Source organism: Sus scrofa, chromosome 5, assembly GCF_054392235.1.
Source record: "Sus scrofa isolate SSC_HxYL_T2T_F1_AM1 chromosome 5, Sscrofa_HxYL_maternal_Yorkshire_Landrace_v2.0, whole genome shotgun sequence".
NCBI classification, from domain to species: domain Eukaryota; kingdom Metazoa; phylum Chordata; class Mammalia; order Artiodactyla; family Suidae; genus Sus; species Sus scrofa.
In genome coordinates, this window is record NC_139387.1 from 20,765,699 (window position 1) to 20,792,598 (window position 26,900).

Sequence of the window (26,900 nt, forward strand, 5' to 3'; positions counted from 1 at the left end):
AAAGGGAGAGGAAGGATTAATAGTTAATCCCCAGCAGGAGCCCAACAAAGAGGAACTCTCAAGGGGAAGGAAACTATTTTTTTTTTTTTCCCACTGTACAGCAAGGGGGTCAGGTTATCCTTACATGTATACATTACAATTACATTTTTCCCCCCACCCTTTCTTCTGTTGCAACATGAGTATCTAGACAAAGTTCTCAATGCTATTCAGCAGGATCTCCTTGTAAATCTATTCTAAGTTGTGTCTGATAAGCCCAAGCTCCCGATCCCTCCCCCTCCCATCAGGCAGCCACAAGTCTCTTCTCCAAGTCCATGATTTTCTTTTCTGAGGAGATGTTCATTTGTGCTGGATATTAGATTCCAGTTATAAGTGATATCATATGGTATTTGTCTTTGTCTTTCTGGCTCATTTCACTCAGGATGAGATTCTCTAGTTCCATCCATGTTGCTGCAAATGGCATTATTTCATTCTTTTTTATGGCTGAGTAGTATTCCATTGTGTATATATACCACATCTTCCGAATCCAATCATCTGTCGATGGACATTTGGGTTGTTTCCATGTCTTGGCTATTGTGAATAGTGCTGCAATGAACATGCGGGTGCACGTGTCTCTTTTAAGTAGAGTTTTGTCCGGATAGATGCCCAAGAGTGGGATTGCGGGGTCATATGGAAGTTCTATGTATAGATTTCTAAGGTAGGAAGGAAACTATTATTTATTGAGCTCTTGCCCTGAACCAGGCCCTGGACTGCCTGCTTTTCCTTGGACTACCTCAGTTGGTGCTTACAGTAGCCCCGTGAGGTAGAGACTGGTGCCTGTTTTTCACAGGAGAAACCCGTAGCTTAAACTATATGGGTTATTTGCCTGAAGATCCACAGCCAGTAAATGATCAACGAGGGAGGATTTAAATCTGGTTCTTCCATATGTGACAGCACCTGGTATTCCTCAGGTGCTGAATAAGTGCACCTGGTATTCCTCAGGTGCTGAATAAGTGCTTGTTTTGCCTCCTGTTGGCCTACCGCCTAAGCTCAGCAGGTGGAGGGAGGAGCCATTGTGCAAGGGGCCCTGGTACCTAGCACTTCCTGGAGGGGCCACGGCACCACCTGTTGTCACAGGTGCCAAGCTCATCAGGATAGAAACCCCACGTACACAAAGAGTCAGAGTCATCAGCAAGTTTCTTGCACACACCTTATCATGGTCTAAGGGAGCTGAGAGCACCGATCCCTGCAGATATTTCTGGCTCCTTCCTGACCTTCAGCCTACTGGAAAGAGATTGGAAGGATGCCAGGCCAGGTGATAAGCCTCAGAGAGGCGAGGTCGCCTCCCCACGACTTGCATGGGTGTCGAGAGCCCACCATTCCTGTGGGAGGGAGATGGGCCCATGGGCGGAGGTTGGGCTATTTGTTGGGGGGTTGTGTCCATGCCTGTGACAGCCAGCAGAGCGGAGCCAGGGCTGAGATGGTGCTGACTTCCTGGATAACCTCTAAACCCCTCCTCCTGAAAGGACTTTGGAGCTGTTAGAGGAGCCGAGGGAGATAAGAGCGTGGCCAGGCAAGCTTGAAGGAAGGGAGGGAACGCTCACTGGCCACCACTGCCTGGTGAAGACACATCATGGAGCCCAGGGCAGCCCAGCTGCGGCAGAGAGGAGGGCTAGGAAAAGAGCAGGAGGACCAGCCCTGCAGAGAAGGGGAGCCCCGATCTGGGAGTGCAGATCGCCCAGGTGGGGTTGGAGGTGGGCATACGCTGTCAGAGGGGGCTCCTGCTGTTTATCTTCACTCCTTCTTGCTGTTCTGGGACAGACCCAGCTTCTGCCCCCTAACGACCCAGCTTCTGCCACCTAACGAGCCAGTTGGGGAGGGGAGGAGAGAAGGGATATTCAGTGCTTTGCCGTATCTTTTTGACTCTTTCACCTGAGTGGGTGATCAGAATAGCTTCCTGGAGTTTCCGCTCTGGCTCAGAGGCTAACAAACCCGACTAGAATCCATGAGGATGCCGGTTCGATCCCTGGCCTTTCTCAGTGGGTTAAAGATCCAGCGTTGCCCTGAGCTGTGGTGTAGGTGGCAGACGTGGTTCAGATTTGAGTTGTTGTGGCTGTGGCGTAGGCTGGTAGCTACAGCTCTGATTCTACCCTTAGCCTGGGAACCTCCATATACTGCGAGTGCAGCCCTAAAGCGACAAGAGATAAAAAAGAGAGAGAGCGAGAATAGCTTCCTGCTCCCTGGGTCCCCGTTTCTAGTAATGTGATCAGGCTCCTTGCTTGCCAGGGGCCTCCTCATCCCCCTGCAAAAATAACTTCCCCAGAGTTCCCATTGTGGCTCAGCAGGTTAAGAACCCGACTGGTATCCAAGAGGATGTGGGTTCGATCCCTGGCCTCGATCAGTGGGTTAAGGATCTGGTGTTGCTGTGGCTGTAGTGTAGGCTGGCTGCTGCAGCTCTGATTCAACCCTTAGCCCCAGGAACTTCCATATGCCACAAATTTGGCCCTAAAAAGCAAAAAGCAAACAAACGAAAACTTCCCCTTCTGATTGCCTGCCACCCCCCTCTGATGATACTAGATATTGACTGTTGGCTGGGAGGCGGGGAGGCTGCTGAGCACACAGAAAGCACTGCCTGGACACAGGATGCCTCTGGGTTTGCACAAGGCAACAGAACCCTAACTCTTCCCCTTTGACCCCATCTCCTAGGAAACAATGAGACACACAGAGGCCCAGATTTGGTACAATGGACCCGGCATATGCAGGTGAGGTCAGAGGTCAACATGGACAGGTCCTAGAGTAAAGGGAGGAAGGGGTGGGGACTGGCTGGGTGATAAAGACAATTTGTTTTTGGGTTCAGCCCTCGCGGATCCGGGGTTAAGACGGAAGAGTTTGAAAGGCAGGTTATCAGGGCAGGGGTCCAAAGTCAGCCTGTGAACAGTCTTCTGATGGCAGGGCTAGAGGTCAGGACAGGGAAGAGAGTGGGGTCAGAGATAATGCAGTGGTTGGGTTTCAGACCCAGGGACTGGGAGTATCTTTCCTGGATCCTCACTGCTGCCCTGAGAAGCCAGAGGGAGTTGAGTTTGGGGGGAACCTCTGGGCGGCAACCGTACTTGTCATCGGTCCATCGCTAGCACTTAGCAACGTGCCTGGCGTAGAAGGAGGCTTAGGAAACGTCTGGTGAATGAGAGGATGGCTAACTGGATGGAGGGACCGTGGGCTCTGCCCTGCTTTGTCTCATAGGCTGTGAAGACGCAGTTGCTGGAGCAGGCGCAGGGCCAGCTGACCGAGCTGCTGGATCGAGCCATGTGGGAGGCTGTTCAATCCTACCCACCACAAGGCGGCCCGATGCCCTCCATCCCTGCAGGGTCCTTGAGCAAGTAAGCGTCTGATGGGCCAGGGGGCTGGGGAACAGTTAAGCAGCCTCCTCCACCGTAAGGATTATGAGCCACAGACATCATCTCACGTGACCCCGAGTTCAGCTTTTCCTCTCCTCCTCTTATCGCCTCGGCCTTCCTGACACTGCCTTTCCAGCTGGTCCTGCCCCCTGGCCCTAACCCTCACCTTCTGCTACTAGTGCCCTTGGCTCCTAAGTATGGACCTTCTGCAAGGCCCTGCCCTCTGCCCGCCGCCTTCTCCCTTTGGGTCCTGACCCAGAACAACTGTGTCAATTCAGGACCCGGGAGCCATCCTTGGGGAAACGAAAAGTTTTCATCATCCGCAAGTCCCTGCTTGAGTAAGTCAGGGGTGAAGAAGGGGGAGGGGGAGGGGAAGAAAAGAAAGGGCTTTGGCTGACGGTCCAAGACACCCCATCTATCATCCTCAGGCTCTAGGGGGGTTGGGGGAGGGCTTGGAGGTGGCTTCTAAGGTTCAGTGTCTCCATTTGCCCCACGTATGACTGTGGAAGAAAGGCCATCAGGATGAGAAGGGTCCGGGTTAGAAATGGCTTTGGACAGACGTCCCAGCCATATCCCAGCCCTGAGCTAGAAGTTCCCAACCGCTAGGCCCCACCCCCACAGGTATCAGTGCCTGAGCTGGTGTGCATGAACTTGAGGAGTCTCCCACTGACCCTCGGGCCCCTGTCCCTCCAGCGAGCTGATGGAGGTGCAGCATTTCCGGACCATCTACCACATGTTCATTGCCGGCCTGTGTGTCTTCATCATCAGCACCTTGGCCATCGACCTCATTGATGAGGGCAGGTAGGCACCGTTCCCGCTCCGAATAGACACACAGATCAGATCCGGCCACCTGGGTCCCTAGCGCTCTACCAGCCACTGGCCCGAGACAGCACAGGCCCCTTCGGATTACGGGACATGCATCAACATGGCTTCCGACAACCTTCCCACCCCAAAGGCCCTCTTGGACTTCTTCCTTCCATAGCTTTGCATGGGCTTTGGTCTGTCTTCCCAGGGTCCGCCCTCTGGGGACACTGCACTGCACTCAAATACTTCTCAATTGGACCTTCGTCCTAAGGCAGATATATGTGCACATATAAACACACTGGCCCGCCCCGTCCTCTCCCACACCCCTTTCCAAGTCAGCACTGGTCAGTTCAGATAAGCTTCATTGAGACTGTCCTAAGTATCAGCCGTGGGGGGCAGAGAGCTGAGGGGCTACCTGCACCCTGGGTGTAAGGCGCTCCCCATCTTGGGAGGAAGATGGACACAACACGAAAGTGCCTTGGTGGATCGCTTCCCCCACAAAGCACCTCCCCACTCTAGAGATGAGCCTCAGGGGGCTGTAGACCCCTGGGGGTCTGGATGTGCATGGCCCCCACCTCACACCACACATGGCTTAAGAAGTGGTGAAAAAAGGACCAAGGATCTACAGGTTCAGCCAAAGCACTTTGGTAAAATTTGGTGAAATTGTTGTTAATTACACGAATATGCTACGGAACAAATCTCCGTGAAAGAAGCAAATACCTGTAAAGTGACCGTCCTTCTTGACCAGCCCCTCCATTCCAGACTGCCCCCAGAGATAACATTTTTTACGGTTTTGAGTTTTCCTCCAGGGCAGTTTCCATGCATCCACATCCAGATGTATATAAAAACCAGGAGGATGTATTTCGTGGAAGTCTACATTAATAAGACACTTTCTGTACCTATTGTTTCCTTTTCACTCCCTAATGACCCATCTTAGAGATCTGTGTAGGTCCATTGTTTTTTAATGACTGCAGAGTCTGGAAGTGCCAGCTTTTGTTCATTTAGTCCTTTCCTGAGGAATATGTAGGTTGTTTCTAATTTTTCACCGTTATAAACTATACACTCTTAACCTAAGCGAACAAAACACTCAAAAACCTGCTTTCAGGAGTTCTCTTTGGCTCAGCAGGTTAAGGGTCTGGCATTGCCACTGCAGGGGCTCGGGTCGCTGCTGTGGCATGGGTTCAATCCCTGGCCAGGGAACTTCCTCATGCTACAGGTGCGGCCAAACAAAAAGCCACCTGCTTTCTATTAACTCAAGCCTACAGCTCCAGAAGCTCCAGAAGTACAAAACTAACAAAAAACCCAAGTTAAATTCTAAATACCTCATAACCTAACACTGGTGGCATATGCAAAATACTGAATCCTTCTGCAACACCGTAACTGCCACAGAAGGCTCTAAAGGTCATTTGGAAGCAAAACCATCTCATGACTGAGTCTCCTTAGGCAATGCCCTGTGCTAAAAGTCCTGAGCAACAGAGGTGCCATCTTTTTTTTTTTTTTCTGTCTTTTTGTCTTTTTAAGGCTGCACTCACAGCATATGGGGGTTCCCAGGCTTGGGGTCCAATCGGAGCTGTAGTCGCCGGCCCACGCCAGAGCCACAGCAACGCGGGATCCGAGCCGCGTCTGCAACCTACACCAGAGCTCACGGCAACGCTGGATCCTTAACCCACTGAGCGAGGCCAGGGATCGAACCTGCGTCTTCATGGATGCTAGTCGGGTTCATTAACCGTTGAGCCACAACGGGAACTCCAGAAGTACCATCTTAAACACCTTCAGAGATGGGGAGCTGACAACCTTGGCAAGTTGCCTCAATGTATCTTCCAAGAGCTTTGGCTGCAGAGGAAAGGGACGAGGATGGGCCTCACATTTGTCTACTTTTCTCCTTCCCTCTCCAAGGCTGATGCTGGAATTTGACCTACTGATCTTCAACTTCGGACAGCTGCCCTTGGCGCTGATGACATGGGTCCCCATGTTCCTGTCCACTCTGCTGGTTCCCTACCAGACCCTGCGGCTGTGGGCAAGGCCCCAGGCCGGAGGGGCCAGGATGCTGCGGGTGGCCCTGGGCTGCGTGCTGCTGGCCGCCCACACTGCGGTGCTAGGCATCCTCCCGGTCCACGTAGCTGTGGAGTATCAGCTCCCCCCGGCATCGCGCTGTGTCCTAGTCTTTGAGCAGGTGATGGGTGGGACCAATGGTGGGGTGGGGCAGCTGGGAGGGAAGGCATTGGACACTCTATTGGTGGGGGCGGAGCTAGTTACCGGGGGTGGAGTCCTTTGAGAGGGATTTGAGCCAACCAATAAGCTGCAAGGAAATGTAAACGAACGGACAGTACTACGCAAATATTATCCGACTACGCAGAGTCACAAGAGGTTGGCTGGCCCGAGGTCCCAGCCTTTCCGGTACCCATTTACCCTCGATTCATCCCAGCAGCCGCCTGTGTTCGACTGTTGACTGCTGTCCGACCAAAAGATAAAGTATGTGCTATGGCCGTACAGATTTTACAGTCAGCCAGCCTTTCTCCCATAAATGAGAGCACAGAGAGATTAAGTGATCTGCTCGAAGCCACACAGTACCTTAACCTCTTTTCCATTCCATCTCAGGTCAGGTTTCTGATGAAAAGCTACTCCTTCCTGAGAGAGACGGTACCTGGGACGCTTGGCACGGGAAGAGGTGAGGCTTTCAACTGGCCCTGCTGTGAACTCAGTCCTCTTAAGTGCTTGAATGAAGCTGGCGCAGGATCTTCAAAAAAGCTCCAACTTCCTAAGCCCGTCTTGCCCACAGGGCAGCTCTGGCCTCCAACGGGGCTCTGTGGACCTTAGTCATTAGGTGTAATCTTAGGTCCCACCTTTGAGATGGCACCTCTGCTGCCCAGGACTTCTGGTTCATTCTTATCGTCAGGTCTAGCCTGGAAAGACCCATGGTATGAAAGCCTTATATTAGAAAGTCGAAACGGAAGGAGAGAGAATGCGGAGCTCCCGTTGTGGCTCAGCAGTAATGAATCTGACTAGTATCCATGAGGATGCAGGTTTGATTCGTGGCCTCGCTCAGTGGGTTAAGGATCTGGTGTTACTGTGATTTGTGATGTAGGTTGCAGACATGGCTCAGATGTGGTGTTGCTGTGGCTGTGGTGTAGGCCAGCAGCTGCTGCTCCAATTTGACCCCCAGCCTGGGAACCTCTATGGGCCACAGGTGCAGGCCTAAAAAGCAAGCAAAAATAAATAAATAAAAAAGCAAAAAGAGAAAGAAGAAGGAGAGAGTATGGGTGGTGCGCCTTGTGGGCACCAAATGAAGCTCCAGCCACAGCGGGTCATGTGCCAGAAAATGGGGTGCCTGGAATGGAAGCAAAAGAGGGGTGTTAGTAGATTCAGCTCCTGCCCCGTTTCACCTCCCCAACCCACCTCAGGATCCAGCTCCTCACCCCACCCCCCACCTCTGTCCCATCCAGCCCAATTCACTGGTCCCACTGCCCACCCCCAGTGTCCCACTCACCTGTGTCCTCTCCCCCTCACGGATGGACCCCTCTTGCTCTTCCCCAGGTGAGGGCGTCCGGACCCCCAGTTTCTCCAGCTACCTCTATTTCCTCTTCTGCCCCACTCTCATCTACAGGGAGACTTACCCCAGGTAAGACCCTGCACCCTCTCCCCCAAATGCCCAGGCCCATCAGGGACCCAGCCCCTCTCCTCTCCTCTCCTCTCCCTGAGGTCTGCAGCCTCATCCCAGAAGCTGGCCATTTTCTCAGGAGGCACCCCAAAAGAAAGATGGGGAAACAGGGCCAGGTAGACTACCTTTCTCCTTGCCCAGCCCATGGTGACACAATGGTGACCGACTGTCCTGGTTTGCCCAGGACTGCCCCGGGTTTAGCCCTGAAATTCTTGCATCCTGGGACAGCCCTCAGTCCATAGCAGACTCCAGTTGGTTCCTCGCTTTAGCGGACACTCAGGCTAAAAATCCATTTGTCATCCCTGTTATGGAAGGTCCAAAGAGTTCTCGACCCCACCTCCCCAGATATTGCTCCCAGGCCTGAGCAGGTCCTGTGGGAGCTGAGGAGAGAGGGCCCCAGGGGCTGGGCCCCGGCCCTGGGCAGGAACAAGATTAAAGGATGAGAAACATACTGTCCCCATTGCTGCTGCAGGACACCCAACGTCAGGTGGAATTATGTGGCCAAGAACTTTGCCCAGGTTAGAAGATGGGTTCGAAGGGAGGACTACCTGTGACTCACGGTGGCTGAAGGGGCATCTCTGGGAGTGGAGTAGGGGAGGCCTGGGGAAGAAGCCAGAGGGTGGGGCGAAGGGAAGTGGCGGCAGATGCTGGGCCAGACTCCAATTCCAGAAGGAGAGCAGCAGCTGCCAGTGACTCCTTCCAAAGTTATGTGTCCTCCACCCCCTCCCCAGGCCCTGGGCTGCGTGCTCTATGCCTGCTTCATCCTGGGCCGCCTCTGCGTTCCTGTTTTTGCCAACATGAGCCGGGAGCCCTTCAGCACTCGTGCCCTGGTGCTCTCCGTCATGCATGCCACCCTGCCAGGTATGCCCACCAGAGGCAGGGCTGCGGGAGGCTGCACCCTGGGGAAGGCTTAGCAGGGAACTCTTCCCTCCAGGGGACTCCTCCCTCCCCTCCCTCTTAGTTTCAACACCTCGCTCTGACTCTCCCCTGCATCTGTCAGCTCCTATGGTTGCTCGTTGTCAAGGTCTCCCTTCAGATTGCCATCCGCTCCCCACCTTCTCACCACACCGCCAGCTCCCAATGGTCAGAGGCCTTGACATTCCCCTCTATATCCCTAACATCTGGCATGGAGCTCGCAAGCAAATGGATTGAATGAGGGAATGTAATCTGTGAATGATTAATAAATGATTGACAGCAGTTGGGGCCCTGGTGGCTGGCTGCGGGATTCCTGGATCAGGGAGGGGTGGGGGGTCCGGGTGGGCCAGTCTGATCTACAGCACCTCCCCTCTGCCCCCGATCTCTACCTTCCAGGCATTTTCATGCTGCTACTCATCTTCTTTGCCTTCCTCCACTGCTGGCTCAACGCCTTCGCAGAGATGCTACGATTTGGAGACAGAATGTTTTATCGGGTGGGGCCTGGACCTGGGACACTTGGGAGGTGGATGCAGGAAGGGCTGGGGCAGGCTGTGGGGAGGATGGTGGCTATGCCGGCTGTCACGTTGTTACCGAACCAGGTTCATTTGCCTAATATGCAGTAGGCCAAACGCTGAGATGTCAAGATCTGCAGCCGAGAAAGGATTCCTTTACCACGCAGCCAAGTGAGGAGAAGGGAGAACCCACTCAGACTTGCCTCTTCAAAGGCCAGGGCCTTGCCATATTTATGGGTTAAAGAAGGGAAGATGGTCTTAGGTGTGGGGGAAAGTGACTGGAGGGAAAGAAAAGGTGAGATAATCATGATCTGATTCCCCCCCCCTTTTTTTTTTGTCTTTTTGCCGTTTCTTGGGCCGCTCCCTTGGCATATGGAGGTTCCCAGGCTAGGGGTCTAATCCGAGCTATAGCCACCAGCCTACGCCAGAGCCACAGCAACACAGGGATCTGAGCCGCATCTGCAACCTACACCACAGCTCATGGCAATGCCGGATCCCTAACCCACTGAGCAAGGTCAGGGATCGAACCTGCAACCTCATGGTTCGTAGTCGGATTCGTTAACTGCTGCGCCATGACAGGAACTCCTGATTTTTTTTTTTTAATTTTTACCTATTTATGTACTTATTTTTGCTTTTTAGGGCCACACCTGTGACATATGGGGGTTGGATTTGGAGCTACAGCTGTCAGCCTACACCACAGCCACAGCCACAGCAACACTGGATCCCCAACCCACTGAGCGAGGCCAAGGATCCAACCTGCACCCTCATGGATACTAGTAGGATTCATTCCCGCTGCACCACAACGGAACTCCAATCATGATCTGATTTACAGCATGCTTTTTCACGGCAGCCATGTTAAAAAAAAAAAAAAAATGGAAGCACTTTGGAGTTCCCACTGTGGCACAACAGGATCAGCTGCTTCTCTGCAACACCAGGACGCAGGTTCAATCCCTGGCCTGGCACAGTGGGTTAAAGAATCTGGTGTTGCCACAGCTGTGACGTGGGTCGAGGCTGTGGCTGAGATCTGGCCCATGTGCCAAGGGGTGGCCAAAAAAAAGAAAAAAAATGGAGGCAGTCAGCATAATCTAAGGATGGAGTTTTAGGCCCGCTGATGTCAAAAGGTCATCAGACACCTGCACAGGCCCCATTTCAGGCCCAGTTTATTTTGGTGGTCCCAACCAGTCTTAGCCGGCTTGAAGTAGACAGGTGCCAACTTCAAATTCCTGGAAATGACCCATACATAGATGTGTTATCTATTGGCAGGGGTGGGGTGGGGGGGTAGGGAGTCAAAAAAAAAAAAAAATGAAGGGTTGGTCAGTGAAGGCAGAAGGGTTTTTTTGTTGTCGTTTTTTGTCTTTTTGCCTTTTCTAGAGCTGCTCCCTAGGCATATGGAGGTTCCCAGGTTAGGGGTCTAATCAGAGCTATAGCTGCCGGCCTATGCCACATCCACAGCAACGTGGGATCTGAGTCACGTCTGTGACCTGCACCACAGCTCACAGCAATGCCGATCCTTAACCCACTGAGCAAGGCCAGGGATCAAACCCGCAACCTCATGGTTCCTAGTCAGATTCGTTAACCACTGAGCCACAATGGGAACTCCGGCAGAAGGGTTTTTCACAAGCTGCTCCCTTACCTGCTGTTCTGTAAGACAAGCTGGAGAAGGTCTGTTGGTCAGCAGTTTCTGTTAGCCCTGGGGGGGGGGCATGGTTTCAGTCTCAGCTGTGCCATCCAGTGTGCTCCTGCGGTTCTCAGGTCACCCCTCCACCTCCTGACCACAGCTGATTTGTGGGTGGTCCTTGGGAAACTTCTTCTCCTGAGAGGGAGACTAGGAGGCGGGCAGGGACCCCCTGTCCTGAAGAGGGAATCAGGGGGGAGTCTTGCTGTCTCTCTCCTGCCGGGAGCCAGCCCTGGCGGAGAACATTGCGCTGGGGCTGGGGAGCAGGAAGCAGGGGGAAGCGGCTGGGGCTGGGGCAGAGACAGGGCCGGGATGCTCACCGACCCCCCCCCACCACCTCCCCAGGACTGGTGGAACTCAACCTCCTTCTCGAACTATTACCGCACTTGGAACGTGGTGGTCCATGACTGGCTGTACAGCTACGTGTATCAGGATGCGCTGTGGGTACGGACCCCCTCCACTGTCACAGTTAAGGGACCCTCTCTGGGACAGCCTCTCCTTCCCTCCGTCCGCACCACGCATCTTCTCCAGATCCAAGGATCCCTTTGACGTCCCTCTGCCCGGAGTCTCCCCAGCCCAATAGGCAGAAAGCCCTTTCCTGTGATCAAATATCCTCCCTCCTGGTCCTCAGTCTCCTCCACAGGGCATGTCTCCCTTCCTTAGCCTCCTAAGAAATATGCATATAGCAATTTTCAGTTACCAAGTATTTTCACATACTACGTAAGTGGTACATAAATCCTGAGAAGTACATATTATTATGGCTTCTTTTGAAAATTGCATCTGAAGGAGATGGCTGGTGGCCCAGCAGGTTAAGGATTTGGTGTTGTCACTGCAGCGACTTGGGTCGCTGCTATGGCAGGGGTTTGATCCCTGGCCTGGGAGCTTTTGAATCCCATGATGCAGCCCCAAAAAATTGCATCTAAGACCAATGGACCTTAATGCTCTTAAATGACGTCAGCCTTTCTGACCCCAAATTTTGCATTCTTTCCATCATAATACACACCCTCCTGGCTTCTTTAGGGAGAGGGCTCTTTGTGGAAAGGGCTTAGGGAGACTCACTCCTCCCTCCTCTCTGGCCCCTGCCAGCTCCTCGGTGGCCGTGCCCGAGGGGCAGCCATGCTGAGCGTGTTCCTGGTCTCTGCCCTGGTCCATGAGTACATCTTCTGCTTCGTCCTGGGATTCTTCTACCCTGTCATGCTGGTGCTCTTCCTTGTCTTTGGAGGTGAGCTTGGCCTCTGTGTGCCACTGGAGGGAGAGACATCCAGAGGGAGGAGGCCTGGAGTCCTGAAGATTCCAGGCTGATGGGGGAGGCCATGTACCCAGTTCAGAAGGGGATGCGTGTGCCTTCCGGGGAAAGGCATGAGCGTTTTGTGTGAGAGCTGGGGTAGGAAGTACTTGGGATCGGGGAGGGAGGCAGCCTCAGGAGGCAGCAAGGCATATCCTGGGGGATGTGGGGGAAGGTTTCTGGCTGGAGGGGAGCATCTGAGCAGGGCACCCATAAAGGGAGCCAAAGGGGAGGAAACTGGAGGAAAGTTTAGTATGAGATCCAGGATATTGACCTGTAAGCTGAGGAATCCTTTCCTGTTTTTTCTGTTTGTTTTTTGTCTCTTTGCCTGTTTTTTCTTGAGCCGCTCCCATGGCATATGGAGATTCCCAGGCTAGGGGTCTAATCAGAGCTGTAGCCACCAGCCTGTGCCACAGCCACAGCAACGTGGGATCTGAGCCACGTCTGCGACCCACACCGCAGCTCATGGCAACGCCGGATCCTTAACCCACTGAGCAAGGCTAGGGATCAAACCCGCAACCTCATGGTTCCTAGTCAGATTCATTAACCACTGCGCCACGATGGGAACTCCAATCCTTTCCCGGTTTTAAATGAGATGCTTGAGACCTCTGTGGGTTTCCGGAGCTGGGTTCAAGATCTTCCCCAGTGATGCCTTCCTGTTCCAACTCTTCCCTGTGCCCTGAGACGGGAAAGCAGCCAGGAAGATAAGATGCAGGTGTCTGGGGCTGGGGTGACAACCTTTCCTCTGCATCAGGGCTGCTGAACTTCACGATGCACGACCAGCACACCGGCCCGGCGTGGAACGTGCTCATATGGACCATGCTCTTTCTGGGCCAGGGCATCCTGGTCAGCCTGTACTGCCAGGAGTGGTACGCACGGCGTCACTGCCCCCTGACCCAGGTAAGGAACCGTGACCTTCACTCCACTCCCCACCCAGGAGGACACATCTGCCCTTCCCAGCAGCCAGCCCCCTATATGGTCCAACTCAACAGCCATAGTCAGGGGCTAGGTGCTGGTTTGGAGGTAATGGGCACCCAGGTCTGAGATGTGCAGGGTGGCACAAGGAAGGACCTTATTCACACTCATCTTTCTCTGACACAGACAACCTTCTGGGGGCTGGTGACCCCTCGATCCTGGTCCTGCCATACCTAGAGGTCAGAGCATCCTCACTGCCCAGAGGACACCACCAAGTTCTTCTGAGCCTGTAAAGCCTGGGACCGGGGTTCCTCTCTGCATCCCCAGACCTAGCTCTGGGTCAAGGGGGCCTGCCATGCCTGCCCCCCTCCCCCAGGGAACTCCAGGGACTGAGCTCTGTGGACCTGTGGACAGGCGAGCACAGGCTCAGAATGGTGGTTCTTGAGCCCCCATCCATGGATGGGGCAAGGGCCCCCTCTCACTTCATGGCTGTTCAGAGTTGGGGAGACTTGAAGGACCTCACAGAACGGGTGAATGTGGGGTGACTTAGAGCAACTGGGATGGGTTTTTTCTTTGTACTCTCTCCAAAGCAATAATAAACTGTCTATTTGTATTCACTTGTTTATTTCTTCATTCATCATTTGTTGAAGACCCACTCTTTTTTTTTTTTTTTCTCCGTCTTTTTGTCTTTTTAGGGCCGCTCCCGTGGCATATGGAGGTTCCCAGGCTAGGGGTCAAATCAGAGCTGTAGCCACCGGCCTATGCCACAGCCACAGCAACATGAGATCTGAGCCATGTCTGCGACCCACACCACAGCTCATGGCAACGCCGATCCTTAACCCACTGAGCAAGGCCAGGGACTGAACCCGAAACCTCATGGTTCCTAGTCTGATTCATTAACCACTGAGCCATGATGGGAACTCTGAAGACCCGCTTTTGACAGGCATGATTGTAGGCTTGGGTCTGCAGAGGGTAGGTTTTGTGATGCGAGGGGCTGAGGGTCTTGGGTGACATCCTCCCTGACCTTTTCTGTGCCACCCCCATCCCTCCAAACCCCAGCCTCACACACGCCTCCTCTATTCCTTCAGCTTACGTTTCCGCAACCCTTTAATCCTTCTGTTCTTGGAATTTTCTAGCACATTTTGAGAGAGCACATAGCCCTCCCCTCCTGCAGCAGACCCAAGAGAGAACGTCCTGTAAGACCTTAGCCAACTCTTTAAACTTCACGAGCCTCAGTCTCCACAGCTATAAAATGGGCATTTAAATTAGGACTGTCTTGGAGTTCTGGTGTGGTACAACAGGACTGGCGGCGTCTCTGTAGCACTGAGACACAAGTTTGATCCCCAGCACAGTGGGCTGAGGATCTAGCATTGTTGCAGCTGTGGCACAGGTCGAAATTGTGGCTCAGATCTGATCTCTGGCCGGGGAACTTCACATACTGTAGGGCAGCCAAAAAAATAAAAAAATAAAAATAAATAAAAGAGGTTGGGAGTATCTCTCTCTCTCTCTCTTCTTTTTTTTTTTTTTTTAACAGCCATGCTTGTGTCATATGGAAGTTCCCAGGCTGGGAGTCGAATCAGAGCTGCAGCTGCAGGCCTAAGCCACAGCCACAGCAACTTGGGATCTGAGCTGCTTCTGTGACCTACGCCAGAGCTTGCAGCAACACCGGATCCTTAACCCAATGAGCAAGGCCAGGGATTGAACCTGCATCCTCACGGACACTATGCCAGGTTCTTAACCAGCTGAGCAATAACAGGAACTCCTGAGTGTCTTTTTTTCTTCTTAATAAGATTATTGATATGGTTTAAACCTACCATCTTTCTATCATTTTCTATTTGTCCCATCTATTCTTTGTTCCCTTTCCCTCCTTTATATCATATTCTGAATTAATTATGATTCCACAAATGGAATGAATGGCACATTTTATTTCAGTTCTTTTCTTTTTCATTTTTTTTTATTTTTGTCTTTTTAGGGTCATACCTGTGACATATGGAGATTCCCAGGCTAGGGGTCAAATCGGATCTGTAGCCACTAGCCTAAACCAGAACCACACCAGAGCCACAGCAACGCAGGATCCGAGTCACACCAGTGACCTACACCATAGCTCATGGCAATGCCAGATCCTTAACACTGAGCGAGGCCGGGGATCAAACCTAAGTCCTCAAGGATGTCAGTTGGTTTTGATAACCGATGAGCCACGATGGCAACTCCTATTGTATGTTCTTGAATCATTCTATGTTTTTACTGTTTGATTTTTTTTTTTTTCCTTGTATGGCCATACCTGTGGCATATAGAATTCCTGGGCTAGGGGTCGAATTGGAGCTACATCACAGCCACAGCTACGCCAGATCTGAGCCACACTGCAAACTACACCTCACCTTGCGGCAACACCAGACCCTTAACACACTGAGAGACGCCAGGGATCGAACCCACATACTCGTGGACACTAGTCGGGTTCTTAACCCCCTGAGCCACAACAGGAACCCCCAAATACATATTTCTTCACTATCATTTGAAAATATACCAATTATTTCTTCCATTAAGATATCTGATTTCCTGCCACATCCACCTCAATAAGAGAAACCTTTAGAATACTTCTACTTACCTCTCCCACCAATTCCTAGGTCTTGCAGAAAGAGCATAGTATCTGCAGTTCTAGATAGAATTAGATGCCCATCAATGTACGTGAACTGTTGTTCTGTTCTGTTGTTTTGTTTTGTTTTTTGCTTTTTAAGGGCCACACTTGCGGCATGTGGCTTTTCCCAGGTTAGGGGTCAAATCAGAGCTACAGCTGCCGGCCTACGCCACAGCCACAGCCACATCAGATCCGAGCCACATCTATGACCTACACCACAGCTCATGGTGATGCCAGATCCTTAACCCACTGAGCGAGGCCAGGGGTAGAACCCACAATCTCATGGTTCCTAGTCGGATTCCTTTCTGCTGAGCCACGACGGGAACTCCTGTCCATGAACGTTTAACAGAATACTATTTTGCCACGTTTGTTTCACTCCTTGTCTTTTCTCCTTTTCATTTTCCTCCATCCTGACTTCTCTGTTCTCTCAATTTTTCTGGAGTGTTTCCCTCAGGTGAGCTATGGGGTTGGTATATTCCTTGAATCCTTTATATCTCCCTGTACCTTTCTTTTGCACTAATGGAAGGTGAATGCTTCCTTAACTGGATATGAGATCCTAAGGAGCCCTCCTTTTCTCCTGTATACTCACTTTTAGCTTCTGGTGTTACAGACAAAAAGTGTGTTAATCTGATTCTTTTCCCTTTGTCAATAACTTGCTCCTTCTGTCTAGATGCTTGAAAATATCTTTAATCTTGGAATTCAGGAATTCTGTGCTTTGATGTTTGTCTTCTCTTTTTGTATCTTTGGTGCTCTTTCTGGGCAAGCTCAGAATTTTCTTCAGGTTGGCAAAATATTCCTCTATTTTTAAATTATTGCCTCTCCTCCATTTATGCCTTTTCTTTCTTTTGGAACGAACATATTCGAATGTTAAGACTACTGGATGTATTCTCCAAGTCTCATATTTTCCTCATTATTTATTTCCATCTCTTCGTATTATTCGCTCTGTGCTTTGAAATATTTTTCCACTTATTCTTCCAAGCCACTAATTTGAGTGCCGGCAGGGACCAGACTTCTTGCTTTCAATAAATAGGCTGATTTTTTTGTTGTTGAAAATGATGGTTTTTAGTTCCAGAAAGTATTTTCTGGTCTCGGATCTCTTTAACTGCTCTCAATATTTTCTTAAGTTGTCATACTCTTTGGTGGCTCCTGTGCCGTCTGGTAGGCAGGAAAACCAACTCTATGACCTCATCCCTGTAGGGCCAAGGCCGTCTGAGTCATGGTCTTCCAGTATCCCCACAGTCCTGACCTCTGCTCAGGGACTCTCCGGAGCTGGTCTCCAGGCTCCTGGGTGGTGAGAATGAGGAAGCTCCTCCCTGGGTTTCCACACCAGGCCTTCCCCATGGTAAATCCCAAGTCCAAGCCTTCATTTGTGTATGCTTTCCACTGGGCCCAACAGCAATATGGCTAAAGAGAGGCACATGTTGGAGCTCCCATCGTGGCTCAGTGGGTTACAAACCCAACTAGTATCCATGAGGACGCAGGTTCAATCCCTGGCCTCGCTCAGAGGGTTAAGGATCCAGTGTTGCTGTGAGCTATGGAGTTGATCACAGACACAGCTTGGATTTCACATTGCTGTGGCTGTGGTGTAGGCTGGCAGCTGCAGCTCTGATTTGACCATTGACCAGCCTGGGAACTTCCATAGGCTGCAGGTGCAGCCCTAAAAAAACAAAAACAAAAAGAGAGAGGCAAATGCTAGAGATGGGAGTGAAAAATCCCCTTCGAACATGGTTCTCACAATTGAGCATGCATTAGAACCACCTCCGGGGCTTGTAAATATGGATGGCTGAACCCCACCCTAGGAGTTTCTGATTCATGAGCTCTGGGGTGGGACTTGAGAATTCGCATTACTAACCAGTTCCCAGGGAGTACTGATGCTGCCGAACTATGAGCCATACTTTGAGAACCACTGCATTAGAATACATCAAACCAGAGTTCCCGCTGTGATGCAAAGGGATCATCAGCATCCTTGCAGCACCAAGATAGAAGTTCGATGCCTGGCCCGGCACAGTGGGTTAAAGGATCCAGCATTCTGCAACTGCACCTCAGAACCCTGCCATGGGGTGGCCAAAAAAGAAAGACGGAGTTCCTGCTGTGGCTCCGTGGGTTAAGAACCCGACATAGTGTCCATGAAGATGCAGGTTTGATCCCTGGCCTCGCTCAGTGGGTGAAGGATCCAGCGTTGCCCTGAGCTGTGGTGTAGGTTGCAGACACGGCTCAGATTCTGTGTTGCTGTGGCTGTGGTGTAGGCCGGTGGCTACAGCTCTGATTAGACCCCTAGCCTGGGAACCTCCATATGTCACGGGTATGGCCCTAGAAAAGGCAAAAAATAAAATAAAATTTTAAAATAAAATGTATATGGTCGTAAGAAAAAGCTAACAATAACGCGTTACAAACTAAGGAAATGTGCAAGCTAATTGGCCTTGGCACCAGAGAATTTGCTAAAAATGAATTTATTATTTTATTAAAACTAGGCCATCAGACTACTGGATTTCTCTAACATGTGGAAGCTGGATTGCAAGAACCAAAAGTCCATCAGTCTAGAAGAGAAAGCACAGAATCATTGCATTTGGGGCATAAAATTAGGGAGACGGTGACTTGTAGAAACGGCATTCTTGGAGTTCCTGTTGTGGATCAGCTGTAATGAAACCAACGAGTATCTATGAGCCCGGCCTCGCTCAGTGGGTTAAAGATGTAGGTAGCAGATGTGGCTCGGACGGCCAAGCTGTGGCTGTTGGTGTAGGCTGGCAGCTGCAGTTCCGATTCAACCCTTAGCTCAGGAACTCCCACATGCTGCAGGTGTGACCCTAAAAAGCAAAATAATAATAACAACAATAATGATGATGGTATTCCTTACATTCTAGTCGGGTGAGACTGGGCAGGGGGTGAAGAGAGTAAGTAAAAAAGTGAATAACTAACTAAGTACATATATATTAAATAAAATTTAAAGTATGCCAGATGCCTATACATGCTGGGGAGAAAAACAGGCTATGCAGGAGTTCCCTGCTGGCCCAACAGTTAAGGATCTAGCTTTGTACTGCTGAGGCTCAGGTGGATGCTGAGGTATAGGTGGCAGCTGTGGCTCAGATTCGATCTCTGGCCCAGGAACTTCCACATCGTACAAGCGCAGCCGAACAACAACAACAACAAAAACCAGAGCAGATAAAGGAACCGCAAGTGCTAGATGGTGAAAACGTAATTTTATTTTTTTCTTTAACAGCCGCACCTGCAGCATATGGAAGTTTCCAGGCTAGAGGTCGAATGAGAGCTGCACCTCCCAGCCTATACCACAGCCATGGCAAAGCCAGATCCGAGCCCCATCTTCAACCTACGCTGCAGCTCACAGCAATGCCGGACCCTTAACCTACCGAGTGAGGCCAGGGATCCAACCTGCATCCTCTTGGATACTAGTCGGGTTCTTAACCTGCTAAACAACAACAGGCGACTCTGAAACTGTAATTTTAAATTAAATATTCAAGGAAGGCTTCACTAAGGAGATGGCAGTTGAACAAAAACCTAAAGGCGGAGTTCCCGTCGTGGCTCAGTGCTTAATGAATCCGACTAGGAACAATGAGGTTGCGGGTTCAATCCCTGCCCTTGCTCAGTGGGTTAACGATCCGGCGTTGCCGTGAGCTATGGTGTAGGTTGCAGACACGGCTCAGATCCTGTGTTGCTGTGGCTCTGGTGTAGGCCGGTGGCTACAGCTCCGATTCGACCCCTAGCCTGGGAACCTCCATATGCCACGGGAGCGGCCCAAGAAATAGCAAAAAGACAAAAAATAAAATAAAAAAAAATAAAATAATGAATCCAACTAGGAACCATGAGGTTGCAGGTTCAATCCTTGGCCTTGCTCAGTGGGTTAAAGATCCGGCGTTGCCGTGAGCTGTGGTGTAGGTCTCAGATGCGGCTCGGATCCCACTTTGCTGTGGCTGTGGTGTAGGCCGGCAGCTGTAGCTCCAATTAGACCCCTGGCCTGGGAACCTCCATCTGCCATGGGTGTGGCCCTAGAAAAAGCAAAAAGACAAAAAATTTTTTAAAAATAAAGAATAAAATAAAAAATACCCTAAAGGCAATGAGAAAGGGAACCGTGCAGATGGATGAACACTGAGGCCAAAGGGGACAGCAGGTGCAAAGGCCCTGGAGCAGGGTCAGGCCCCAGCTGAAGGGTGACTGCCTCAATCTTAGGCAGGTTTTTTGTTTTGTTTTTTTGCCAAACCTACAGCACGTGGAAGTTCCTGAGCTAGGGATCAAACCTGCACCACAGCAGTGACTCAAGCCATTGCAGTGACAATGCCAGGTCCCCAACCCACTGGGCCACAAGAGAACTTCTTAGGTAGGCTTTTTGAAGGCAGGGAAAGGACTTACACATAGCAGGAGCTGTGCGGCTTGTTGATGGAAGAGAAGAAGCAAGAGACCACCATATTGTATCCAGAGATTCTGAGGCTAAATTTTGGGACTGGAAGAAAAGAAGCATCAGTTTTATAGAGCTGGAGAAAAACAGGTAATTATGTGTTTTATGGCCTGTCTTTCTAGCTCGCTCTTAAAAATACTTCTCAGATGGAGATAATGCAAGGAATTTGAAGATTTTATTTTTGTTTTTGCTTTCTGGCTTTGCCTCGAGTTGAAAATAAGGACTTTTTTTAATTGCTTTTTTTTTTTTTTACTGTTGTTTAAGTTATTTTTCAGATAAATAAAACTCTTTAAGATTAGGCCTTGGTGGAGTTTCCATCATGGCTCAGTGGTTAACGAATCCGACTAGGAAGCATGAGGTTGCAGGTTCGGTCCCTGGCCTTGCCCAGTGGGTTAAGGATCTGGCGTTGCTGTGAGCTGTGGTATAGGTCACAGACGTGGCTCGGATCCCACGTTGCTGTGGTTCTGGTGTAGGCCAGTGGCTACAGCTCTAATTAGACCCCTAGCCTGGGAACCTCCATATGGTCCATATGCCATGGGAGCGGCCCTAGAAAAGGCAAAAAGACCAAAAAAAAACAAAACAAAAAAAAGATTAGGCCTTGGAGCTCAGATTATGAGTACTCTTGAAAGATATTATTTGGAAGAAATTAGATACCATTTATAAGAAGAATAACAAGTTTATAGGGGAATTATTAGTAATTTATGAATAGAAAAACCCTTTTTCCCCCAAATGGTCTAGAGAATTGGGCTTGAGATTTGGATGTTCTTTTGCTATGGTTTGTACAGTCTGTATTTGCCTCTTCAAATAACTCTGGATGACTTTTACACGACCACATTATTGTTTTCATAAATGGTATTTTTAGGTATTGGAAATAACAGAAAGTTCTGGTAGACTTGCCACTTGTCCTAAATAATTTGTGCAGCTAAATGCTTCTTTCCCCAAAAGTGACTGAGAAGCAACACCAGCCCAGGATTAAGTGTTAAATGGATGGTTTTATGTAAGACAGAAGCAATAACAGAAGATGTAACAGTGGTTGGTTTGGTTGCTGGGCTCTCTCTCTTTTTTTTTAACTTGGTTTCTGTTGTTTAAATTACAGAAGAAACATTCTTACTTTTCTGTTTTGTGTGTGAAGATTTTCAAGAATGATAAGCAGACAAGGCTCTGTTCTCGTCATACAATCAGTACCCATTTTGCTTTCAGTGTCATGAAAGCACAGTTAATTTCAAAGTGACTCCATTTTTTTTTTCTTTTTCTCTTTTTAGGGCCACACCCACGGCATATGGAGGTTCCCAGGTTAGGGGTCAAATTGCAGCTAAACCCGCTGGCCTATGCCACAGCCACAGCAACACCAGATCTGAGTCACGTCTGCGACCTACACCACAGCTCATGGCGACGCCGGATCCTTAGCCCACTGAGCGAGGCCAGGGATGGAACCTGGGTCCTCATGGATGCTAGTCAGATTTGTTTCCACTGAACCATGACGGGAACTCCGAGAGTGACTCCATTTTTGATCTTTCCCTTCCTACTCAAGATTTTTGGGAAAAATTTTTCCTATTTTTAGCCTCTCATACCTTTCATTACTCTTTTATAAATCTGCATTCTCTACTCTTTTGTTTACAGGTAACAAACTTCAAAACATACCAAAAGACAACAGCTGAAATTTAAACTTTATTATTTTCCTACCATAAAAGTAATAGATATTCATTATACCATAAAAGGGGAAAGCACAAAATGTATAAAGAAGTTAATCTTTAAATTGCCTATACTCCCATCCCAGGGAAGACTATTAACATTTCAGCATATTTCATTTCATCAGTCTCTTCCTACTTTTTAAATTTTTTTTGGCCATACCTGCAGCATGTGGAAATTCCTGGGCCAGGGACTGAACCTGTGCCACAGCAGTGATCTAAGCCACTGCAGTGACAACACTGGACCCTGGACCTGCTGTGCCACAAGGGAACTCCTATGTATTTTTGAATACAGCTCAGATATTACTATATATAAAGTCTTACACCCAGCTTTCTCAATGTAACACTATATTGAAGTTATTTTTCTCTTATCTATAAAAATCCTCTTTGTAAACATAATTTTAATGGCAGAGTAAGATTCCATGATTTGGATATGCTATGGTTTATTTCAACATTCTCCTAACATCAAATACTTAAAGGAGAGTGAGTGGGTCAAAGTACATAAAAGTTAAAATGACTTTGGGGTTCCCATTGTGGCACAGCAGAAATGAACCTGACCAATAACCATGAGGTTGCAGGTTCGATCCCTGGCCTCGCTCAGTGGGTTAAGGGGCCAGCTTGGCAGTGACCTGAGGTGTAGGTCGCAGGTGCGGCTTGGATCCCACATTGCTGTGGGGAGTAGGCTGGCAGCTATAGCTCCGGTTTGACCCCTAGCCTGGGAACCTCCATATGCCGCAGGTGCAGCCCTAAAAGGGAAAAAAAAAAAAAAATTAAGACGACTTTGTTTCCTAGAATTGTTTCCTAAAGAGGCTGTTGAGAGGTTGTTCTTGAGAACACAGGGAGGGGATTTAGGGAGACGGAGACGGTGGGGTGCGTGGGGGGGTCCAGGCCAGCAGCCAGAAGGAGCGGCTCAGAGGTCCTGGCCCAGCTGTTCCAGCTCGTTCAGCAGGAAGTCCATATCAACCCGGGTCAGTGCAGGGTTGGCCACGACCATGCGGAAGAAGTTGCCCCGGGTGCCGTGGGGCTGGTAGCCGATCATCATGGAGCCCTTCTTCACCATGCTCTCCTTGAGGATGGGCGCCACCTGGGGGAGGAGGGGCGCGAGCTGCCAGCAGCGGCCCGGGTGGGGTCAGGCGGCGGGGTGGGCTCCCGGACTTGGACTTGCATGTCCCTCCGCCCAGCCTCCTTCCAGAGGCAGCACTCGCTGCCCGGATCCTGACCGCGGCCCCAGCTTACCTTCGCCACCCCGTCCAGCCTGCTGGGCCCTCTCTACCCCCTGGGTTCTTTCCATCTCACCAATCTTCAAGTTGTCACATGGGCCGTTTTCTGCTAAATCCTGACGCTTCGCTGAATCTCTACACTGCTCTTTCTGTCTAACTTCAAGCTTTCGTCATCCTTAACACCTTCTTCTCCCTTCTCTGAACTCCTGTAATATTTTTGATCTGCACCCTGTGATCTAATATGTAATTTCCAAGACTGCCTTGAACACAGTGGCTTCAAATAGGTAACTCCTGTTCTGTAAAATAATGACTCCTTGGAGTTCCTGCTGGGGCTCAGTGGTAATGAACCCGACTAGTATCCACTAGGGTGCGGGTTTAATCCCTGGCCTCACTCAGTGGGTTAAGGATTCGGCATTGCCGTGAGCTGTGGTCTAGGTCACAGACATGGTTTGGATCCCACATGCTGTGGCATAGGCTGGCAGCTACAGCTCCCATTCGACCCCTGGCCTAGGAGCTTCCATATGCTGCAGGTGTGGCCCTAAAAAGCAAAGCAAAGCAAATAAATAAATAAATACTCCTCAAGAGCGAGAACACTCTGATCCTTTCAGACCAACTGCAGCCCCTTACTGATCTACCCTTAGGGACGAAGGGTCTCTTGGCCTGACTGGGCTGTTCTGTCCCCAGCATCAGTGAGTAAAATTTCCAAGATCTTTCTGCCTGACACCTCCATCCTGGGGCTGAGCTCTCAGCAGAACGCCCTGCACAAGAGATCTATGTACTGTACGGGTGACTTCTCTTGTGAGGCCCCTCTCTGCCTTCTTCTTTCCCAGAAAGAGATACCTTATTCCCCATCTTCAACCTCAAAGAAATGAGGACAAGTGGGCGTCCTCTTCTGGGTTACAGCCCCACCTCAGCGGCCAGTCTAGCAAAGGGACCTGCCATCTCACTCACAGCCAGCAGGGGGCGGAAACGCACCAGCTGCGTCAGTTCCCAACCAGTTCATCAGCGCCGGGAAGAGACTGCCTACCTTAGCCAGCCTTTCATTGTAATCCGGACTCCCCTTCTTTCCCCGCAGACTGGGGGGCACGAACCAGAAACACACATTGACAAATTCAGGCTGGGAGGAATGAGGGATAGGAAGGTGTGAGCTGAGGCAGGGGGACCATTCTCCTCTCACTGCCCCCTCTTTCCTCATCAGGGCTTTGCGAGTGGGACAGGCAGGGGGTGGAGGGATGCGAAACGGCACGAGGTCGTCATACCTCCATGACCAACTCAAACCCCTCCCGCTTCTTCAATTCCTCCGCCAGGTACCTGTGAACAGACAGTGAGAACTCACGGGTGGAGGCGGAAAGGCAGAGATGCCACAAACAGAAGCGACCCAGAGAGTGAGCCCAGAGACCCTGAGGAAAGGGGTGCAGGGGCTGGACCCCAGGGGGAAGGGAACCAGGACCGCCCCCACTCCTACCGGGCAAGGGCAAAGGCCTGGTCCACTCGCCGCTCCAGCCCCTGCCCGCCCTGTGCCTTCCACATGAGCCACAGCTTCAGACAGTCCACGCGGCGGCCACACTGCACCACCTTGTCCCCCGTGTCCAGGGTCACGTCGTAGAACTTGTCCTGCTGGAAGAGGTAGCTGGCCTGGGACCCGTGGCAGCGCTTGAGCAGGTTCTGCGGAGGGTGGGGAGATGGTCAGACCCACCCTCTCCACCGAGGTTTCTTCCAGGGCCCTGCACTGGGCGATGCCTTAGCTCAGGGCGATGTCTTAGCTCAGTCCACGCATTTCTGTCCCTAGAACCAGGCGGCACTGACAGCATGGCTGCCAGCTGACTGAGACCCTCTCTCTGGTGTTTCTATCCACAGAGTTCTTCCCAAACAACTCGGGATCCCTCCGATCACAGCCTCAAGCGGGGAACTATTTCCTTTGCGCTAAGTCAGGGGGAGAGAGGGAGCCCACAACAGGGAGATTAGGGCAGTGGCAGATATTTGGCTTCGGAAGGATGGTCAGGAGAACACAGTGAGGCCAGGAGCCCCTCTCAGGTGGGGTGGGAGACAGAGGTCCAGGGTGGGAGGCAGGGCGGGGGGCGGGCAGGGGCGGACCCACCGACGTGTCTCGGAGAAGGAGAGCCGAACACTGCAGGCCTACGGAGAGGAGCTTGTGGGGATTCCAGGCCACGGAGTCAGCCCTGGGGTGGGCACAGCAAAGCAGGGTCAGCTGGCTCCCTGTCAAACTGCCCAACCAGAGCAAGCCCCCTTCCTGCCCCCCACCTTCTGGATCTCCAATAAAAGGGGCTTTAGTTTCTCCCCAGCCTAGCAGAATTCCCAAGTCTGACATCTGACCTCCCAGCCCCAATCAACCATCTCTCTAACCCTCCCTCCTACCAGCCTCCTCCCCCTACTCTCATCCCAGCTCCCGGTCTGAGACTGCTCTGGATCAAGGACCTGAAGGATGAGACTCAGGAAGGAAGGGGTGGTACGAACCTCTGGATCCCATCCAGAAGATGTCGATGGGTCTGTGACAGCAGAACACTCCCCCCCCAGGCGGCCTGTGGAGCAGAAGGAACAACGTGGGCCTTGGCTTTGGCCTCGGCTCAGCCCGCCTCACCCCCAGGCCTGAGTCCCACTCACATCCACGTGCAGCCACAGCCCGTGACGCTGGCACACATCAGCAATGGCCTCCAGGGGGTCAAAGGCCCCCAGCACGGTAGTGCCAGAGGTGGCACTGACCAGAAATGGCACAGCACCCTGCGGCAAAAAGGGAGAGGGACAAAGAGGCTGTGAAATCATCTCAAGAGCTACCCAGCGCCTGCTGAGACCCCGCTCTAAATGCTCTGCATGCCTGACCTGCGCCCTTTCAACCTCGCAGTGTGTTACTGTCCCCCTTCACTTGCAAGTGAGGACACAGAGAGTCAGAGGTGTTAAGAAACCTGTCCCCAGCCAAAGCTCCAGAGATGGAATTTTATCTTTTTATCCTTTCTAGGGCCACACCTGCAGCATATGGAGGTTCCCAGGCTAGGGGTCTAATCCGAGCTATAGCCACCGGCCTACACCAGAGCCACAGCAACTCGGGATCCGAGCCACATCTGCGACCTACACCACAGCTCAGGGCAACTCCAGATCCATAACCCACTGAGCGAGGCCAGGGATCGAACCTGCAACCTCATGGTTCCTAGTCGGATTCGTTAACTACTGAGCCATGATAGGAACTCCCAGAGATGGAATTTGATGTGTTTGTGGGAGAAGGTGAGGGCCATGTCTTACTCCTCTGCCATCTTGATTCATCCCCCCAGAGATGGAATTTAAACAGAGGACTGTCTGGTGGTCTATTTCCAAAGCTCATATTCTTTTTGTTTTGTTTTTCTTCCTTCCTTCCTTCATTCCTCCCTCCCTTTTGCTTGCTTTTTTTTGCCAAGGCATGCAGCAGCTTGATGTGGGATCTCAGTTCCCAGACCAGGGACTGAACCTGCACTGCAGCAGTGAAAGCACCGAGTCCCAACCACTAGACCACCAGGGGACTCCCCAAAGCTTATATTCTTTCAAAAAAGTTTAATATCTTACTGGATGATCAAAATACTATTTAAAATGCCCTTATAGGACAAAAGTTTATGAAGAAACTGAATTCGTGTTTAAAAAACTACTATGGGAAGTTCCCGTTGTGGCACAGCAGAAATGAATCCAACTAGTATCCATGAGGATGTGGGTTCCATCCCTGGCCTTGGTCAGTGGGCCGGGGATCTGGCATTGCTGTGGCTGTGGCGTAGGCTAGCAGCTACAGCTCTGATTCAACCCCTAGCCTGGGAACCTCTATATGTTGCAGATG

General features: G+C 51.0%; 2 protein-coding genes across 28 annotated transcripts in view; one reads left to right on the plus strand and one right to left on the minus strand.

The window, feature by feature from the left end:
• The first annotated feature begins 1,532 nt into the window (after positions 1–1,532).
• SOAT2 (sterol O-acyltransferase 2) lies at positions 1,533–13,748 on the plus strand. 7 transcript variants are annotated; one of them, XM_021091697.2, is made up of 15 exons: positions 1,533–1,730; positions 2,683–2,738; positions 3,217–3,353; positions 3,650–3,709; positions 4,065–4,172; positions 6,072–6,348; positions 6,774–6,843; positions 7,710–7,794; positions 8,306–8,351; positions 8,565–8,694; positions 9,145–9,242; positions 11,281–11,379; positions 12,022–12,157; positions 12,975–13,120; positions 13,322–13,748. In XM_021091697.2, exons 1-15 carry the CDS (start codon positions 1,610–1,612, stop codon positions 13,370–13,372), a joined length of 1,620 nt encoding a protein of 539 aa, XP_020947356.1. In that variant the 5' UTR covers positions 1,533–1,609; the 3' UTR covers positions 13,373–13,748. The 7 variants fall into 7 exon arrangements, 2 of the variants coding, with proteins under 2 accessions (XP_020947356.1, XP_003126232.3); XM_003126184.6 differs by having other exon boundaries at positions 1,533–1,718; XR_014803242.1 differs by lacking the exon at positions 9,145–9,242.
• An 8,080-nt stretch (positions 13,749–21,828) lies between these two features.
• CSAD (cysteine sulfinic acid decarboxylase) overlaps positions 21,829–26,900 on the minus strand; it is a 30,894-nt gene continuing 25,822 nt past the window's right edge. For 8 of the 21 annotated variants that reach the window (XR_014803254.1, XM_021091704.2, XM_021091701.2 and 5 more), the window contains 7 exons: positions 25,709–25,825; positions 25,562–25,626; positions 25,185–25,266; positions 24,552–24,751; positions 24,346–24,397; positions 24,114–24,203; positions 21,829–22,950 (listed from right to left, as the gene is read on the minus strand). Coding sequence is in view for 14 of the 21 variants with exons in the window: in XM_021091704.2 (XP_020947363.1) it covers positions 22,777–22,950; positions 24,114–24,203; positions 24,346–24,397; positions 24,552–24,751; positions 25,185–25,266; positions 25,562–25,626; positions 25,709–25,825 (780 nt within the window). In the remaining 7 variants the exon portion in view is untranslated. Of the gene's footprint in view, positions 22,972–24,113; positions 24,204–24,345; positions 24,398–24,551; positions 24,752–25,184; positions 25,267–25,561; positions 25,627–25,708; positions 25,826–26,900 lie in introns of all 21 variants that reach the window. The other 13 variants (XR_014803255.1, XM_021091703.2, XM_021091700.2 and 10 more) reach the window with 3 other exon arrangements.